The sequence below is a fragment of the Chrysochloris asiatica genome, unplaced genomic scaffold, assembly GCF_000296735.1.
Source record: "Chrysochloris asiatica unplaced genomic scaffold, ChrAsi1.0 scaffold00049, whole genome shotgun sequence".
NCBI classification, from domain to species: domain Eukaryota; kingdom Metazoa; phylum Chordata; class Mammalia; order Afrosoricida; family Chrysochloridae; genus Chrysochloris; species Chrysochloris asiatica.
In genome coordinates, this window is record NW_006408567.1 from 10,563,072 (window position 1) to 10,582,172 (window position 19,101).

Genomic DNA, 19,101 nt, shown 5'->3' on the forward strand with positions numbered 1-19,101 from the left:
ATTCAGGAAGGGAGTACGAGGACACGCGGCTTCCCTAAGCGCGTGCACGTGATCCATAACCCCAGATTGGGGGGCGGGGGGAAGCCTGCTGCTAGGCTAGCCCGGTGTCTGCGCAAGCGGAGGGGTGGAGCGTGCGCGCCTAGACCTCCCTCTGGGTCCCCAGCGCAATCTGAGGAGGTTGTGAGAAGGTGTTGGAGGATGTGATCCGCGAGGTTGGCGGCGGTCCCCAGACTATGTTCACCCTCTTGGACGCCGCGACCCTGATGCTGATCGCCGGGGCGCCCTGGGCGTCGCCCGCAGCTGCAGGTGAGATATGGCCGGCTGGACTGTGGTGGCGGAGTTGGAAGGCTTGGCCTGTGGAGGGAGGGGACAGACATCCTTTCTGAAAACCTCTCGTCGCTCGTGACGCACTAGTTTGTGGTCTCTGGTCGCAGCGCTCATATTGAAGCTGATCTAGGCTTGAAAATCAAACGGGAGAAGGTGGTGTTCAAAGAAAGGCACGCCCACCGCTGCTTTGGAGCTGGGGCTCAGTCCTCGCGCACAGTGGTCAAGCCGCGCCCGCGCCCCCGCCCCCTCCGCTGGGGGAGAGGAGACCTGGTGTCAAGTTTGTTTAATCCAAAAAGTCCGGCTGCCTGGTGGGCTCGTTTAATAAATAAGGATTTAGCTATAAGCAAGATCAGCCATAAACAATGCCACTGCCCCTAAAACACGTTTCCTCGATTTAGTAAACAGCTGCTCAGTCCTGGTGTGGCCCTGTAGGATAAGCACTGGACCACAAGGTCGGTTTGAATCGCAAGGTCGGCAGTTCAAACTCACTAGCCGCTCCTCGGAAACCCTATACAGGGTCACTGTGAGTCGGAACCTACTCGACGGCACTTAACAACAACTACAACTCTGTCCCAAGTAGGCCTGGAATAAAGGTTGCAATAATTTTTTTGCCGGCAGGCTCCAGACTTGTTGCTGCATTTCTTAATGGGTAGCTGGGAGGCATCAGGGAATGGCAACTATTACGAAGTTGATGGGCAGAGTGGTTTGGTGTGGGTTGATTTTTACTGTGTGTCAGGCATTATTCTAAGTATTTTAAATGCATATGTTCATTTACCTCTCAGAAGAGCCCGATTCTAGTTTACGGAGTAAAGAAACACAGAGATTGACTGATTTTTCTATGGTCCTTCAGCTAGCTACTGACAGAGGAAGAAATCAAACCATGGTGCTTAACCAGATCTACTATTTTTCCCAAAAGTAATTTAAATTTTGATTCTCCAATTATGTTACAGACCTATTGTTGTTAAGTGCCACTGAGTTGGTCCCAACTCACAGCAACTTGTGTATATCAGGACTCCTATTAAAGGTCTAGTTATCAACTTTTCTTTAAACTCTTGTTGTTAAGTGCTGTCGAGTTGATTCCGACCCATAGCGACCCTGTATAGGGTTTCCAAGGAGCAGCTGTTGAGCTTGAACAGTATTCTTGCAGTTCAAATGGCTTTGCAGTGTGGCGCATTAACCCACAGCGCCACACCAGGACTCCTAGACATTACCAGACAGCTTGAGGACATGAGTTGCTGGGCAGGGAGACTGTAGTCTAAGGGAACACCATGGTTAATTAGCATAGCATAGTCCCCAATGACAAAAGTCTATATCCTGCTTTCATGAACCACCATTTAAGGTGCTCTGGTAGTATAGTGGTTACGAATCGGGCTGTGAACCGCAAGGTCAGCAGTTCAAAACTACCAGCTGGTCCACATGAGAAAGATGAGGCTTTCTGCTCCCATAAAGATTCATAGCCTTGGAAACCCTGTACAGGGTCTCTATGAGTCAGAACCGACTCCACGGCACATAACAACAACAACAACAAATTGATCTCTTAATGTGTAGAGGAAAGAAGAGGAATGAAAACAGAAGACACTTGGAATCAATTAGTCCAATGGACTAATGGAATACATGAACATCCGTCTCCATGACCTGAGACCAGAAGAACAATATGGTGACCTGCTACCACTATCAACTACTCTGAAAGGAACCACTTTAGAAGGTCCCTGATAGAGTGGGAGATAATGTGGAACATCACTCAAAATTGTGAAAACAGACCGAGCTTACTGGGCAGTAAGAGACTGGAGGAACCAGAGATAGAATTTTGCACGTCCAATGATTTATTCATTGCAGATACCTTTTTCAACAACATAAAAGGCAAACTATACACCTGGACCTCACCAGATAGAACACATAGGAATCAAATTGATTCTATCTGAGGGAAGAGATGATGAAGCAGCTCAATATCATCACCCAAAACTAGACCAGTAACAGACCATCAATTATATGCAAGTTCAGGCTGAAGCTAAAGAAAATTAAAACAAGTCCACGAAAGCCAAAATATAACCTTGAGTATATCCCACCTGAGTTTGGAAACCATTTCAAGAACAGATTTGTTGCATTAGACACTAATGACCAAAGATCATGAAGAGCTCTGAGATGACATCAAGAAAGTCATATAGGAAGAAAGCAAAAAGTCATTAAAAAGAAAAGACCAAAGTAGATGGCAGAAGGGACTCTGAAGCTAAAGTGACTGGAAGAAATGAGGAAGTAAAAGAGCTGATGAGAGGAGCCTAGATCCAGAGGGCATGGAGGAACGTAGACTCTAGGTGGGGCTGAAGAAAGGAGATGGGGATAGGTCTCTTTTGGTACAATAGTGAATAATTGTTATCAGGACTGATTATGAGGATTGCAAAGGTAGATGTTTTGTAGCAAAAGGAGGGGAGTGATTGACTTTACTTAAGTCTAGGAGCGGAGGTCCCTGGGACCATCAAGGGAGAAGAGCGGAGAGCAGGACCCTACCCAGAGAAGCAGTGATGCCAGAGATGGAGACAGAGACAATGATGTGGAGAGATGGAGCAGTTGGGGACTTTAGATCCAGAGAGGGAGAGGGACTGTGTACTGACGACTGGGGGCAGGCTTGTAGGATATACCCTTTGATTGTTTGATGATGCATGGAGGAGATTGTAACCATGGCAATGAAATGATATATGATAGGATGAAAGTTAAGGTAATGTTCTCCCATGTTAACTATCACGTAATTCACAATAAAACATTAAAAAAAAAAGCTGAACAGAATATTTCAAAGGTCAGCTCGAGAAGACAAAGTCAAATATTATAATGAAATGTGCTAAAAGCTGGAGTTAAAAAACCAAAAGGAAAAAACACACTCAGCATTTCTCAAGCTAAAAGAACTAAAGAAAAAATCTGAGGCTTGGGTTGCAATGTTGAAGGATTCTATGGGCAAACTCTGGGAACATCAAAAAAAGATGGGAAGAATACATCCCAAAAAGAATTGGTTGGTGTTCAGCCATTTCAAAGGTATCTTGTGATCAAGAACCAAGGTGTTCAAGGAAAAAGTCCAAGCAGCACTGAAGACATTGGCGAAAAACAAGGTTCCTGGAATCAACAGAGCACAAATTGGAATATTTCAACTAACTGCTGCAGCACTAAAGGCACTTACTTGTCTATGTCAAAAAATTAGGAAGACAGCTATGTGGTCAACTAATTGGAAAAGATCCATGTCTGTGTCCATTCCAAAGAAGGTGACCCAATGGAATGCGGAAATCATCTAAAAATATCATTAGTATCATACAAGTAAAATCTAGCAGAAGATAATTCAAAAACAATTCCAGCAGTACATCAACTGGAAGAAATTCTAGCTGTAATCAGAAGAGGACATGTAATTAGGGATTTCATTGCTGATATCAGATGGATTTTAGCTGAAAGCAGAATACCAGAAAGATGTTTACTTGTGCTTTATTGACTATGCTAAGGCATTCAAACTGTGGACAACATTGCAAAAAAAAAAAAGAGTATTCCAGAGTTCTTCATTGTGTTTATGAGGAGCTTGTACGTAGACCAAGATGCAGCCATTCAAACAGAACAGGGGAGTACTGAAGGGTTTAAACTCAGGAAAGGCATGAACCAGGGTTATATCCTTTCAGCATATTTATTCAGTCTGTATGTTGAGCAAATAATCCAAGAAGCTTGATTACATGAAGAAGAGTGTGGCATCAGGATTGGAGGAAGGCTCATTTAACAACCTGTGTGGTATTGTGGGATAAAGCACTACACTGCAAGGTCAGTTTGAACCACAAGACAGTGGTTCAAGCTCACCAGCCACTCCTTGGAACCCTATACAGGGTCGCTGTGGGTTGGAACTGACTTGATGGCACTTAATGACAACACCAACAACAATATGCAGATGGCACACCCTGTTAGCTGGAAGCGCATAGGACTAAAATTACTTACGGATGTAGATTAAAGACTATAGCCTTCAGTATGGATTGCACCTAAATGTAAAGAAAACAAAAACCCTCACAACTAGACCAATAAATAGCATGATAAATGGAGAAAAGATTGAAGTTGTCAAACACCTCAATATGCTTGGATCCACAATCAATATTAATGGAAGCAGCAGCCTAGAAATCAAACAACATACTGCATCAGGCAAATCTGAAAATTGTTCAAGAGCCAAGATGTCAGTTTGAAGACTAAAGTGCTCTTGAACCAATACATGGTATTTTCAGTGTCCTCACATGCATGTGAAAGTTGGACAATGAATAAGAAAGACTAGAAGAATTAATGCGCTTGGATTATGGTGTTAGAGAAGAATCTTGGAAGTCCCCTCAGCAACCAAAAGAACAAACAAATCTGTCTTAGAAGAATCATATCCAGAATGCGCCTTAGACATGAATATGGCAAGACTCCATATCTTGTACTTCGGATATATTATCAGGAGAGACCAGTTCCTGGAGAAGGACATCATGCTTGGAAAAGTGGAGCATCGGCAAAAAAAAAAGAGAGAGAGAGAGAGAGAGAAATTGCCCTAACAAGATGGATTGACACAGTGGCAGCTACGTTATTCTCAAACATAATAGCAATTTTGAGGATGATGCAGGATCAGGCAGAGCTTGGCTTGCTGTGAGTCGGAACCAACTCTGTGGCACTTAACAACAACATAGAAGGGGGAAAAAAAACCTCATCTTTTTTTCCAGCTCTCTCAGATAAAAATAAGTAGCAGCCTCCTTGCACTAACAATAATCATTAGGTCTTTTGGATTTTTTTATATACTCTGCCAGATATAAACGTATTCATCCTTTAATCAATGATGCAAAGGGAAGAATGACTTTTAAAACATATATATATATGTATAATGCATATTGCATTATACATATATATATATATGTTTTAAAAGTCATTCTACATATATGTATATGCAATTATTTTCTTCCTCCTTGTCTTTGTAGGTGGAGAAAACCTAACAGCTCCTCAAAATGTAGAGGTCTACATCATAGATGACACCTTTCTCCTGAAGTGGAACAAGAGCAATGAAAATGTTAAGAATGTGACTTTTTCAGCAGATTATCAAACGTATGTGGCTCTACTTGTTGGGGTTGGTTTGCCAGAGTTTGCTGAATAATTTTCCTAGTTTTTATACCACTAGTTTGTTCTCAGGCTTAGGAAACGTTTGGTTTTTCCATTATTTGAAAAATGTGTGTCTAATTTATACAATATTATAATTTACAATATTATAACTTCATTTCTAAAAATAGAGGCGTTTTTTTCCCCTTCAGTATTTTTTGTTGAAAATATACACAGCAAAAGGTGCACCATTTCAGTCATTTCTACATCTGTAATTAAGTGACATTAATTATATTCTTTCAGTCATGCAGCCATTTTTGCATTCCTTTTCCAAATAATGTTACTACATAAACTCACTGTTCTCTAAACTTTTCATCTAACGTTTTAAATCACTTTTGTGCATTTAATGTCACATGGAGCATAATGCTGAAGGCAGACAGACTTTACTAATGAAGTGCTGGGGGCCAGCCCCGACACTCTTATTTGGGGATCCTAGAAAGATGCATGGCGTCGGCAAAGAAATGAAGCTCACAAAATCAATGGGTCTCGATGAATGGTGAATCTTCTCCTCTCACATTTTATTTCTCTTTTTCCTTTTTCCTTTTATTTCTCCTCTTACCTATTTCAGATTCTCAAACAGCTTTTATACTACTCTATACCATCAGTCTATTCATCATTCTTTTCAAAGTAGTGGTCTAAATCATACCTATTAATCATTTCAATATAGAGCATCAAGAATATCAAAATCTTCCTTGTTCCCCTTAACGTAGTTAGACAATATCTGATTTCTGTAAGCAAACCTCATTGTTCTAAAAATGTCACGTTAACCTTAAAACATAATTCTAAATCTTAACTCCTATTTCTACCTTCACCTATTATTTTCTATAGATTCATTAATCACAACATGTACCTAAACATTATTTGCTATGGTAACTGACAACGCAGTTGTTTCTCATGATTGATTAAACAAGAAAAAGAAGATGCATTTAAAGTTTTATAGTTAAGAAGAAACGGAACAACTTCCTTATACTAAAAACTTCTCTATACAAAACATCTAGTTAAATTTCTACCTATGATCTATTACTATTCCCTTAGCCCTTAATTGCATCTTAGCTAATTTTCTAGAGGTCTTGATGTCCCTGACCAAAACTACACAGAATGTTGAATGTAATCTTAAACTTGGACTGGCAAAAACTTTAGCTGGTTTTCCCTAGTGGTGAAACTTTTTATTAGTGTGAAAAGCATTCTTTAGGACTACGCATGATTGAATGTGGTGTGAATGTGCCTAAAACAAGTTTCAAATCTCTAATATAATTCTTACTGAGATTCTACTGAAAACTTTTATTATAAAATCAATAAAATTAAAAATAAGCTGATTAAAACAAAGAAACAGAAACCGCAGGTCCCCACATTAGATCCCTCTCGGGGCCTTGCCTTCTAAGGGGAGACCCATTGTGGCCCTGCTTAACAATGAGCCCTTCATGTTTAGGGTCCTCCGCATGGCCTCTGCTAATGAAGCAAAACCATCATTTGGTTCAAAGAGTACTTCAGGGAACAGTTTGGATTTATAGTTTAAAGATTATTTTTGGACAGTCATTTTGGGGATTCATCTACTCTTCAATAGCTCCAGAAAGCTTATATTCCATTGACAATACTAAGATTCTTAAGTCAACTTCATTGTTGAGCACTGAAACAAAAAGATTTAGGAATGAAGGTGGGAGATGGCTTCTCTAGTTCACAGCTCTCAAATTTCTTTCACAAGTTATTGCTTTTCTACATTTTCTAGTCTGTAATAACCTCTTACCCTTCCATTCTGACTTTTGACATTAAATACATTATCTTAACATGTTCTTTTCCTGTTTTATTCTGCTAGCTTTTTAGGCCATCACCTTGCAAAAATATGCCACACTACAAATTTGGGAAGGCAATAGAGTACAGTTGATCATCGAATGGTGTGCTGACCTCCCACACACTTGGAAATCAGAGCATAATTTAGTTGACCCTGGAACAATACCAGTTTGAACTGGACAGACCCAATTCCATGTATCCTTTATTTGCTACTTTCTTTGATGAGCTCAAGTGTTGGGAGTATCCACTTAACATGCTAATCATCTCTATGAGCAGTTACTGTGGAGAGACAAACTGTTCATGTGGAGGTGATTAGCATCACATGACAGGAAAAACAAAATGCATGTATAAGTAGGACCACAAGGTTCAGGCTTGTGTTATTCAAGGGTCAATTCTATAATTCTGTGGTATGGACAGAAGCCAGGCAGTTTGGGTTTAAATCTATCCTCTTAGTGTCGTAGTTTCCTTTATCTGTTAAGTAGAGACGATAAACTGATATGACCATGTCATTTATCATTCAAGCCTGGATACTTTAAAAAAACAAACACTTTTTATTGTGAATTGGGTGAAGGTTGATGGAGCAGATCTATTTTCCACCTAAATTCGTACACATTTTGTTTCATGGAATTGATTCCAATCCTCACAATTAACAATGTAATCCCTCTTCTTCCCTGTGTTTTCTGTTTCCATTCCTACTTTCCATTGCACTCCTTTCCTAATGCTTCTGAACTATGTCCTCAGGGAAATGCTGCCCTTTTGATCTCAAATCATTGATTATTCTAAGCTGTGTGTACCTACCTATTGTGATTATTCCCCAACAGACCTGTGTAAGTCTTGGACTGAGATTTGAGCCATTGGGTTATTTCATTTCTAGACCTGAAGGGTAAATAAGGAACACAGTCTCAGGGTTCCACAAGTCTCCAGCCAGCCAGTAAGCCTTGTCTTTTTCATGATTTTGAGTTTTGTTCCACATTTACCACCCCACCCCCCCACCCCCACCTCTATCCAGGACCTTCTAATGTGGTCCCTTTCAGTGGTAGTTGTTATTGTTGTGCCATCAAGTCGGTTTGCTACTCATAGCAACCCTCTGTAGGATTTCCGGGGAGCTGCTGGTGGGTTTGAACTGCCAACCTTGTGGTTAGCAGCCCAGTGTGCTTATAGAGTTCTGTAGAGCCACCCCAGGACTCCAGTGGTAACTGAGCACTATCTAATTCTCCTGATCTCGGGGTCATGAAGACTGATGTTCACATGGTCTATTAGTCCATCTATTTCATCACTCTTTATTCCTCTGCATAGGGAGAGACCAATAGTTGCACCTTGGATGGCCGCTTATGAGCTTTTAAGACGCCAACCTCTGCTGACTAAAGTAGGAGATAGAACATTGTGTTTGTGGACCATGCTATGACAAGTGACCTTGGTGTCCCCCAAGACCATGGTTCTTAGCCCCCCAACCCAGGAAGTCATTCCCTCAACGTGCCAGACTGGAATATTGTTTAGAGTGAAAAGAGGCACTTAATTTTAGATAAGATAAGCCAGGACTTCCAAGCAAAACAAGATGGGCTCAAAAATAAAGTATCTAACTCAAAAGGTTATATGAGTGCTGAATAATAATCATTATATCTGAAGTCCTCAGAACAGTGACACAGAGTAAGTGATCAGTTGATGTGTAATAGCAGCAGCTGATAGGATTTTCTGAGAATGTATGACATATACCACTGGTGAAAATGATATATAAACACATAAGTAAGCTCGTAAGATTGTCCGACCTGTAAAACAAATTCCCCTCTGAAATTTCAGTGTCATCAGCTAGTGAGTTCAATTCACTAACCTTTCAGTTAGCACCTGAGCTCTTAACCACTACACTACCTGGGCTCTACTCACACCTACAATTTATTGACATGTATGTAATGTATAGCATTCATTCTTCCGTTTAACAAGTATTGAATGCCCTTTATGTCATGCACATTTTTGGGTACTTAACAATATGTCAAAAAGGAGCTCTGGTAGCGTACTGGTTAATAGCCAGGCTGCTAACCTCAAGACCAGCAATTCAAAACCACTGTTCAATGGGAGAAAGGTTAGGTTTTCTGCTTCCGTAAAGATTTACATCCTCAGAAACCGTATACAGGGCCACTATGAATCAGAACCGACTCCATGACACACTACCACCACCACCAGCATACATCAATGAACAAGAGAGATCAAGATAGCATGAAGTTACATTAATGGCACTGCCTTTGTGAAGTGAATATTAGGTTGACTGTATGGTCATATTTTAAATTATAGTCTGTCCTGACCTAAACACTGTATGTGATAAAGGATTTTTGTTTTAAGAAAATAAAAGCTTTATCTGCAATACCTCCCTTATCTGCAAGAGCATCGTAAAAAGCACACAGCTGCATCGCCTGGAGCAAGAAAAAGAAATGTAAGAGGTGATACTGAAATCATACCAAGATTTAGTTTTAAAATTTTTTATAGAGTTTAGTTTGTAATACGTCTCTGATTTTAAAAAATAGGTTCTAACATGGAGGAGTTTCTTAGAGATATATATGCCTAAATTAAAGAGTTGTTAGTTATAGCTCTCATCCAGAGCCTAGGCAGTTGCTCCGTAGGATGTGTTCTGTATGCTAGTATATATTTCTCATAATTTTAAAAAGGTTTCCATTTTTTGAAAAATGAGGTAGACTTTTATTTTGGCATCCCTGATTTCTAGTAGCCTACAGCCTCGGAAACCCTGTTCAGGGTCACAATGGGTCGGAACTGACTCCACGGCACTTAGCAACAACAACAACAACAACAAAGTATCTTTAAGGAGCAGCTCTGGTAGCGTAGTGGTTATGAATCGGGCTGCTAACCTCAAAGTCAGTAGTTCGAAACTACCAGCCATTCCACAGGAGAAAGATGAGGCTTTCTGCTCCTGTAAAGATAAATAAATAGCCTCAGAAACCGGGTACGGGGTCCTAAGTCTGAACGGACTCCTCGGTACTTAATAACAACAAAGTACCTTTAAAACAAAGTCTACAATGTTGTTGTAAAAGCAACAAATCAGCCAGTGTTAGAAGTATGAGTTAGACATGACAGAAATGTCTTCTTAGAGGATAGCTTCTGTGCCTGGTTTAAGGTAGGTAGGGTTTACTTACCATAGGCAAAGCATTTGATTTAAAAAAAAAAAAATTTTTTTTTTTTTAATTCCTTGCTTTTACCCCAGTGTCTTCTCTCTATAGAAAACATGTTCTTTCTGCTTTAGGCTTTCTATACCAATTTGATTTCTTCTTTAGTTTCCCCTTTTAAAAAAGAAGACACTAATATCAATCAAACTTTTTACTGACCAGTTCCACTTTGAAGAATTTATTAGTTTATATTACCATCTTTAGGAGCTCTGGTAGCGTAGTGGTTACGAATCGGACTGCAAACCGCAAGGTCAGCAGTTCGAAACTACCAGCTGTTCTGCGGGAGAAAGATAAGGCGTTCTGATCCCATAAAGATTTACAGCCTTGGAAACCCTGTACAGGGTCACTGTGAGTCAGCACCACCACCATTACCATCTTTGTTTCTAATGATGAAACTGGGGTGGCGCTGTAAGATAAGCACTCGACCTCAAGGTTGGTTTGAACCACAAGGTCGGCGATTCAAACCCACCAGCTGCTCCTTGGAAACCCTGTACAGGTTTGCTATGAGTTGGAACCGACTCGATGGCATTTAACAACAACAACAATGATGATGAAACAGGAGTCCTGGTGTGGTAGAGTAGGATAAGCACTGGACTGATAATCACAAGGTTGGTGGTTCAAACCCACCAGCCTCTCCTTATAAACCCTATACAGGGTTGCTATGAGTTGAAACTGAAGCAATGGATTAACAACAACAACAACAATGATGCAGCAGAGATCAAGCAAAGGCTGTGGTTTGATTTCAGAGAGGGCTGAGTAAATTCTGAAGTCATACTAATTCATAAGTCCTCAGGGCAAGTGATGTACTCAAAGGAGGAAGTCAGAATGGACCCATCGAATATTCAATTCTCAAATTATCAATAAGCAAGCTAAGGTCCAGAAACACAAAGTCGTTTGCCGTAAGTCACACAGGTACTTTTAACAAAGCCAACACTAAATGTCCATCTGCATTATGGCTCATTTCTACTCTGCTTCCTTAGGATCCTAATGCATATGCTCTCAGAATTTTACCTAGAACCACGTTAAAAAAATTAACAGTGTCACACTATTTCATTTGATAAATAACAACTTGATATAACGCACTGAAGAAGACTGAAAAGCTATAAACTAAGATGTTAACAGGACTTTTACTTCACATAGAAGATAAAACTCCTTAAACTGGCTTTATAATGTTAGTAAACAAAAATCTACTGGATACTCTTGCATTCATATACTTACTCATTCACTGTTATACTGTGTTTTTTTTTTATTTTAAAGACCTGAAATGAATAGTTGGGTAAAATTGCCTGGGTGTCAGTATATTACCAGTACCGAATGCAACTTTTCTTCAGTCAAGCTAAATGTTTTTGAAGAAATGAAGTTACGCTTAAGATCAGAGAAAGGAAACAAAACTTCTCCGTGGTCTAAGGTGGACTCATTTACCCCATATCTAAAAGGTAAGAGAAACTAGCTAGCTACATTATATGTAGTTCTTGATTAAGTATTACCAGAACAGCTTTTTTCCCAAGTCCACTCATTTACATAATGAAATGCCATCTGTTAAAAAAGAACAAAGCTTTCCCTATCCAATAGCCCCCCACCCCCTCTTTGGTGAGGTTTCTGTGATATGTTAGATGTGCATCCTGCAGCTTAGTGGCTTAAAATGTACTCTTTGGGGGTAGTCTCTTTTGGGGGCCAATTGGGAGAAAAAGAAACCAACAGGGCAACTGTTTTCATACTGAAAATTGACAAGTGTCTTTAAAAAAGAAAGAAAGAAAGAACCAGTCCCTCAAGAAAAAAAGAACAAAGATTCCCTTCTTCTGCCTGCTGTATTTCATAATGTGGTGCTATAGGGTAAGCACCGAACTGCTTACCTCAAGGTTAACAGTTCAATCCCACCAGCTGCTCCTTGGAAACCCTACACAGGGTCTCTATGAGTTGGAACCGACTCGAAGGCACTTAACAACAATAGTTAACGGTTTTTGAATGTGGTCAGGGACCTCTGTGGGCCTCTAAGACTCCTTTGTTGTTGTTGTTGTTAAGTGCTGTCGAGTCGGTGCCGACCCATAGCGACCCTGTACAGGGTTTCCGAGGCTGTAAATCTTTACAGGAGCAGAACGCCTCATCTTTCTCCCGCAGAGCAGCTGGTAGTTTCGAACTGCTGACCTTAAGGTTCACAGCCTAAGACTCCTTTAGGGAGTTATAATGCCAAAACTAACTCCTGGTGTGGCGCTGTAGGATCAACACTGGGCTTGGAACCACAAGGTCAGCAGTTCAAACCAAATAGTGTCGTCATAGGGATGCTATGAGTCGGAACCGATTCCACGGCACTTAACAAAAACAAATGCAGTCGTCAGTGACTTCCACAATGACAAGTCCATTGTGAGTTTCCAGTGTTCTTCTGATGTGGTCCTGTATAGCATGCTGTTGTTGTTGTTAAGAGCTGTCAAGTTGATTCCGACTCATAACAACCCTGTTTAGGGTTTCCGAGCAGCAGCTGGTGAGTTTGAACCGCTGACTTCATGATTCAAACCAAACTTGAGGTTGAGTACTTGACCTATGACACCACGCCAGAAGTAGTTATCACTCCCTTTTTCTTGAAACGTTTCTTCACTTTTCTGGAACACCACTGTTTCCTAATTCACCTTCTGCTACATTGGCCACGCATTTTCAGTCCTTTTTTGGTAGTGTCTCCTCATCTCCCAGCTTTATAAATGTTGCACCTAAAACTGTATACTGGGTCACTGTGAGATGAAACCAACTCGACAGCACTTAAAAACAAGCACCAAGGACTTAGATGTTGTACCTCTGCTCTTTCCTTTCTATATTTACTCTGCTCGTTGTCATAATACTGTCTATATGTTATTGACTCTCAAAATTATATCTCCAGCCTCATTCCTTAACTTGACCTTTAGACTTGTATTACCAACTCTACTTAGATGTTTAAAAATGCACATTTTAAAGCTCTGGGTTTTCTCTTCAAAACCTGTTCTGCCTACAGTTTTTAAGGAGCCCTGGTAATATAGTGGGTTGTGCGGTGGGCTGCTAACCACAGGGTCAGCAGTTTGAATCCACCAGCCATTCTGTGGGAGAAAGATGAGGTGATCTGCTCCTGTTAAGAGTCACAAGTTCAGAAACCCTATCTATATAAGAAGACCATGAGTCAGAACTGACTCGAGTGATCACCACCACCACCTACAATTTTTACCATCTCAGTTAAGAACCTCTACTAATCACCTATTTGTTTGCTTAAGCCAAGAGCATTAGCGTTATCTTTGACATTTCTTGTTCTCATATTCTACATCCAGTCTAACAAATTCTGTCTGAATCTGATCCTGTCTCACTTTACCACTGCCATAAGCCTTGACCAAGCAAGCCACTTTGATTTCTCACATGTACTCTTACAGTTACTGTTTACAGGTCTCCTTGCTTTCTCAGACATTAACCAAGATGATCTTTCCAAAATGTAAATCAGATCATGGCACTTTTCCAATCTCAGCCTCTCCAGTGACTTTCACAGATGCTACTACGACTATTAAGGAGCTCTGATAGCGTAGTGGTTGCGAGTCGGGCTGCTAACCTCAAGGTCTGAAGTTTGAAACTACCAGCCGTTCTGCAGGAGAAAGATGAGGCTTCCTGCTCCTGTAAAGATTTACAGCCTCGGAAACCCTGTACAGGGTCGCTATGAGTTGGAACCAACTCTACGGCATACCACCACCACCAGTAGGACTTCAAAGCCCTGCCTTTGTCATACAGCATCTAGCTATCTGTCTGATAGCATTTTCAGCCACTCTCAGTCTTCTTTACTGCTCTTCAGTCCGTCTAGCTCCCTTATGATCTCAACTCCAACTTCACTGCCTTACACATTTTCTGACCAACTCACCTAAATAGTACTTGCTATCCATCTCTGTCCCTTTACATGACTTGAGTTTTCTTTATATTACACATAATATCATATATGGAGTCCTGGCATGGCACTGCAAGATAACATGCTAGACCACAAGGCCAGTTTGAACTTCAAGGTCAGGAATTCAAACCCACCAGCCACTCCTTGGAAACCCTATACAGGGTCGCTATGGGTCAGAACCAACTCCACGGCACTAAGCAACAGCAACAACAATATCATATATATTTCTTTATTTGTCTGCCGTATTTCCCACTTGAGTGTAAGTTCCATAACTTGTACAGGGACTTTTTCTGTTTCACTGTGCCAGGCACATATTAAGCACTCAGAAATATTTTGTTGAATAATTGCTTTGGCATTGTATTAATAAAGTTATATAATGACTGTTGTGACTTTTGCAGCTCAAATTGGTCCTCCAGAAATACATTTAGAAGCTCAAGATACAGCGATAGTAATCAATATCTCTCCTCCTGGAAAAAAAGATGGTCTCATGTGGGCTACGGATAGGTTAAGTTTTCGATATAACTTAGTTATCTGGAAAAACGCTTCCAGTGCAGATGTAAGTATTATTTTTAGTTATCTTTGTTGTGGGAAGCCAGAAATGAATGAATTCTACAATTTGGTTGTGTATGTTTTAAAAGAACAGACTGTTTATGTTTGTGTTTTCAATCTTGTAGGAAAGGACTGAGACTGTTTATCCCGGAGGTAAAATTTATCAGCTCTCACCAGAGACCACATACTGTTTAAAAGTTAATGCAAGACTACATTTTTTTAAAAGAATTGGCATCTATAGTCCAGTGTATTGTGTAAATACCACAGGTAAGGAAGGAGTTTGCTTTGGATTCAAAAATTTCATTGTTGTTGTTAAGTGCTGTTGAGTCGGTTCCGACCCATAGTGACCCTGTATAGGGTTTCCAAGGAACGGTGGCTGGTGAGCTTGAACTGCCAACCTTGCAGTTCAAACCAACTTTGCAGTCTAGCTAACACATTAACCCACAGCGCCACAGCAGGACACCAATAATTACATTATAAACCAGCAATATATTCATTTGGGCATTTTCCCCTGTAGTTGCTGAAGTTTATATGATAGTATTGTTGATGTGAAGTGCTGTTGAGTCAGTTCCAACTCATAGCGATCCTTTACAGGGTTTCTGAGAAGTGGCAGTGGTTTGAATCACTCACCTTGTGTTAGCAGTCCAGTGCTTATTCTACAGTGCCTCACCAGGACACCATATTGTTGTTAGTGCCAGGGAGTTGATTCCAACTCATAGTGACCCTGTATAGGGTTTCTGCCGACCTTGCAGTCCAAACAGCTTTGTAGTGTGGCACATTAACCCACAGTGCAACTCCAGGACTTCCTATAATAGATATTAAAACAGAAGTTCTAGTTATAGCAACATTTTAAAAAGCTAAAAGTGTTATTTGGGGTTTTTTTGGTCTGAACTAAATGTTAGGATAAGCATTAGACTGCAAACCACAATGTCAATAATTTAATGTCCACCAGTTACTCCTTGGAAAACCTATACAGGGTTGCTATGAGTTGGAACCAACTTGACAGCACTTAACAACAACAAAGTACAAATTTAAGGACAAAAATTGCTGTAATTTGTTCAGCATCCACAAAAAGCAGGAAGTTCTTGTCAGTAGAACATTTAGTCTTCCAAAAAGTGTATCTTTTACATATATATCTAGTGTTGTCAAAAGGAGCTATGGTTGCGTAGTGTTTACGAGTCAGGCTGCTAACCTCAAAGTCAGCATTTCGAACCTATCAGCCATTCTGCAGGAGAAAGATGAGGCTTTCTGCTCCCATAAAGATTTACAGCCTTGGAAATCCTATGGAGGGTTTCTTTGAGTCGGAACCGAGGCCACGGAACACACCACCATCACCAGTGTTGTCAAAAAGGAGCCTTGGTAACAGAATAGTTCAGAGCTTGGCTGCTAGCTGGAAGGTCAGTGGTTCAAGCCTACCAGCCAGTAGTTCCGTGGTAGAAAAGACCTGGCAACCTACTCCCAGAAAGGTTACAGCCTAAGAGACCGTATGGGGCAGATCTGCTCTGTCCTCTGCAAGTCGGAATCGACTTGGCATGCAATGCAGTGCTATGAAAATCTGAAAGCATTCTGACATGCTTAGTATCATCTTGCCAACAACTAAAGTCAAAACTTGTCATCAAGTGCCATTGAGTTGATTTTCAACTCATAGTGACCCCATGTGACAAAGTGGAACTGTGCTGAAGAATTTCTAGGCTGGCAGGTCACCAGTCTTTGCCCTGCAGCCAGCAACTTACCTGTTGTCCCACCAGAGCGCCTCAAGTCATAACCCACCACTAACGAGTCCTGGTGTGGTGCTGTGGGTTAATGCATCAGACTGCAAAGATGTGTGAACTGCAATGTCAGCGGTTCAAGCTTACCAGCTGCTCCTCAGAAACCCTATACAGTGTTGCTATGGGTCAGAACCAACTGGATGGTACTTAACAACAACAGCCCTCTAGTAAAGGATCTCTGGTAGTGTAGTGTGTTACACATTGGACTGACAACCACAAGGTCAGCAGTTCTGGTCTACCCACCACACCATGGGAAAAAGATGAGAGTTTCTGCTCCTATAAAGGTTTACAGCTTCAGACTGTATGGCATGCAGCAGCAGCAGCCATCAAGTCAGTTCTGACTTAAAGAGAAGAATAGATGCTAGGGTTTGTTTGTTATTTTAACTATAAATGGAATGTGTTTTGTTTTAAAAGTCAATCTTAAATGGTTTAAAGTAAAGCTTGCTTTGCTGCCTCACTTCCTTGAATTCCATTTACCAGAGATAAGCCTTGCTAGCAGTTTGTATAATTCTTTCTGGATGTACATAAATATATATACACAGACATATACAAGGGTTGTGTGACACTATAGGATATGCACTGGATTGCTAACCTAAAAACTGATAGTTCAAACCCACCAACCACTCCTCCAAAACCCTATACAGGGTTGCTATGGGTCAGAACCAACTTGATGGTACTTAACAACAACATACAAGGGTAAGTCAAAAAGTATCACTACTAGGGTTCCAGTTCATATATGCATGGATTTATTATAAACAAAATATATTTGAAACATGTCCTTACAATCAATGGGTGACTGCAGACAAGTTCTCTCAGTCATGCACTTGTCTTAGCCTCATTAAGGTGTCTTCAAAAGATAATTATGAGGGCTTATTAAGAAGAAGCTTTCAGAAAATTGAAAATTGCATTGGTGAGAAAAAGGGCAAGGAAATTGTGCTGAGAATTTTTGTTTTTACATTATAATGTCCCTGTTAATTCTTTGAGGGTAGCAAGGGTTGTCCTCTAAGAATTTGTTGAAACCTTACTCCATCCATCCTACAGCCCTGCTCTTGTACTTTGGTTGTTGTTGTTGTTGCCCAAACTTAAAAGGAACATGATTTGAGACCCCCGGGGATGCCAGAATTGCCATTGTGATACAGTGTAAATTGAGGAGTGTAGAATTTTGGGGGTAAGGGTTGTTGCTGTTAGGTGCCATTGAGTTGGTTTCAAGTAATAGCAAACTTTTGTATAACAGAATGAACATCCTCATAATTGTTGTTTTATTTGAGCCCATTGTTGCTACCACTGTGTCACTCCATCTCGTTGGAGGTCTTCTTCTTTTTGGCTGACCCTCCACTTTGACAAGCATGACGTGCTTTTCAGGAACTGCTCCCTCCTGACAACACATCCAGAGTACGTGAGACCAAGTCTCACCATCTTGCTTCCAAAGAACATTCTAGTTGCACTTCTTCCAACAAAGATTTGTTTGTTCTTTTGGCACTCCATGGTACTTTCAATATTCTTCTACGCTGTAATTCAAATGCATAGATTCTTCTACAGTCTTCTTTATTCATTGCTCAGCTTTTGCATGCTGAAAGGGTTGTTGTTGTCAAATGCCATTGAATTGGTTCCAACCCATAGCAACCATGTATAGGATTTCCAAGGAGTGGCTGGTAAGCTTGAACCACCAACTTTACAGCCCAGTGCATTAACCCACAGCACCACACCAGGTCATTGTTTTTGTTCAGTGCTGTTGAATTGATTCTGACCCATAACGATCCTGTATAAGGTTTCCAAGGAGTGGCTGGTGAGCTTGAACTGCTGACCTTGGAGGTAAAAGCAACTTTGCAGTCCAGCACATTAACCCACAGTGCCACACCAGGACTCTAAGTGGTGGTGGTGGTGTGGTACCATCAAATTGGTTCTGACTCATAGCAACCCTGTATAGGGTTCCTGAGGCTGTTAATCTTTATAGAAGCAGAGCCTCATCTTTCTCCCAAGGAGCAGCTAGTAGATCCGAACTACTGACCTTGTAGTTAGAGAGATGGAAACACTACTTTTAGAAGTGTATGGGCCTAGATGAATGTATTTAGAAACAATAGCCTCATGTTTTGATATTTTTGCTTAATAAAGGTTTCTATTTTGTGCAATCCTTTTCTTTCTTACCCTCATAGAAAAATATGATCATACTATACATTTTACCATTTGATTTTTCTTAACCAAACAAATTAAGGATATCTTTCTATGTCAGTGCATAGAGATATTCTTTTAAGCAGCTGCATAGTATAGATATACACCTTGACTTATGTAAGTTACCTTGTTGTTGTTGTTAGGTGCCATCTAGTAGGTACTGACTCATAGCAACCTTATGCACAGCAGAATGAAAAACTGCCCAGTCCTGGGCCAATCTCACTGTTGTTGCCATGCTTCAGCCCATTGATGCTGCCTCTTTGCCAATCCATCTTGCTGGGGGTCTTCCTCTTTTTCTCTGACCCTCCACCTT

At 40.7% G+C, this 19,101-nt stretch overlaps 1 protein-coding gene across 1 annotated transcript in view; it reads left to right on the forward strand.

Moving 5' to 3' along the window:
• The first annotated feature begins 233 nt into the window (after positions 1 to 233).
• Positions 234 to 19,101, forward strand: part of IFNAR1 (interferon (alpha, beta and omega) receptor 1) — a 34,173-nt gene continuing 15,305 nt past the window's right edge. Inside the window, exons 1-5 of the mRNA XM_006862601.1 lie at positions 234 to 306; positions 5,283 to 5,406; positions 11,673 to 11,851; positions 14,700 to 14,857; positions 14,976 to 15,117. Of these exons, the coding sequence (XP_006862663.1) occupies positions 234 to 306; positions 5,283 to 5,406; positions 11,673 to 11,851; positions 14,700 to 14,857; positions 14,976 to 15,117 (676 nt within the window). The remainder of the gene's footprint in view (positions 307 to 5,282; positions 5,407 to 11,672; positions 11,852 to 14,699; positions 14,858 to 14,975; positions 15,118 to 19,101) is intronic.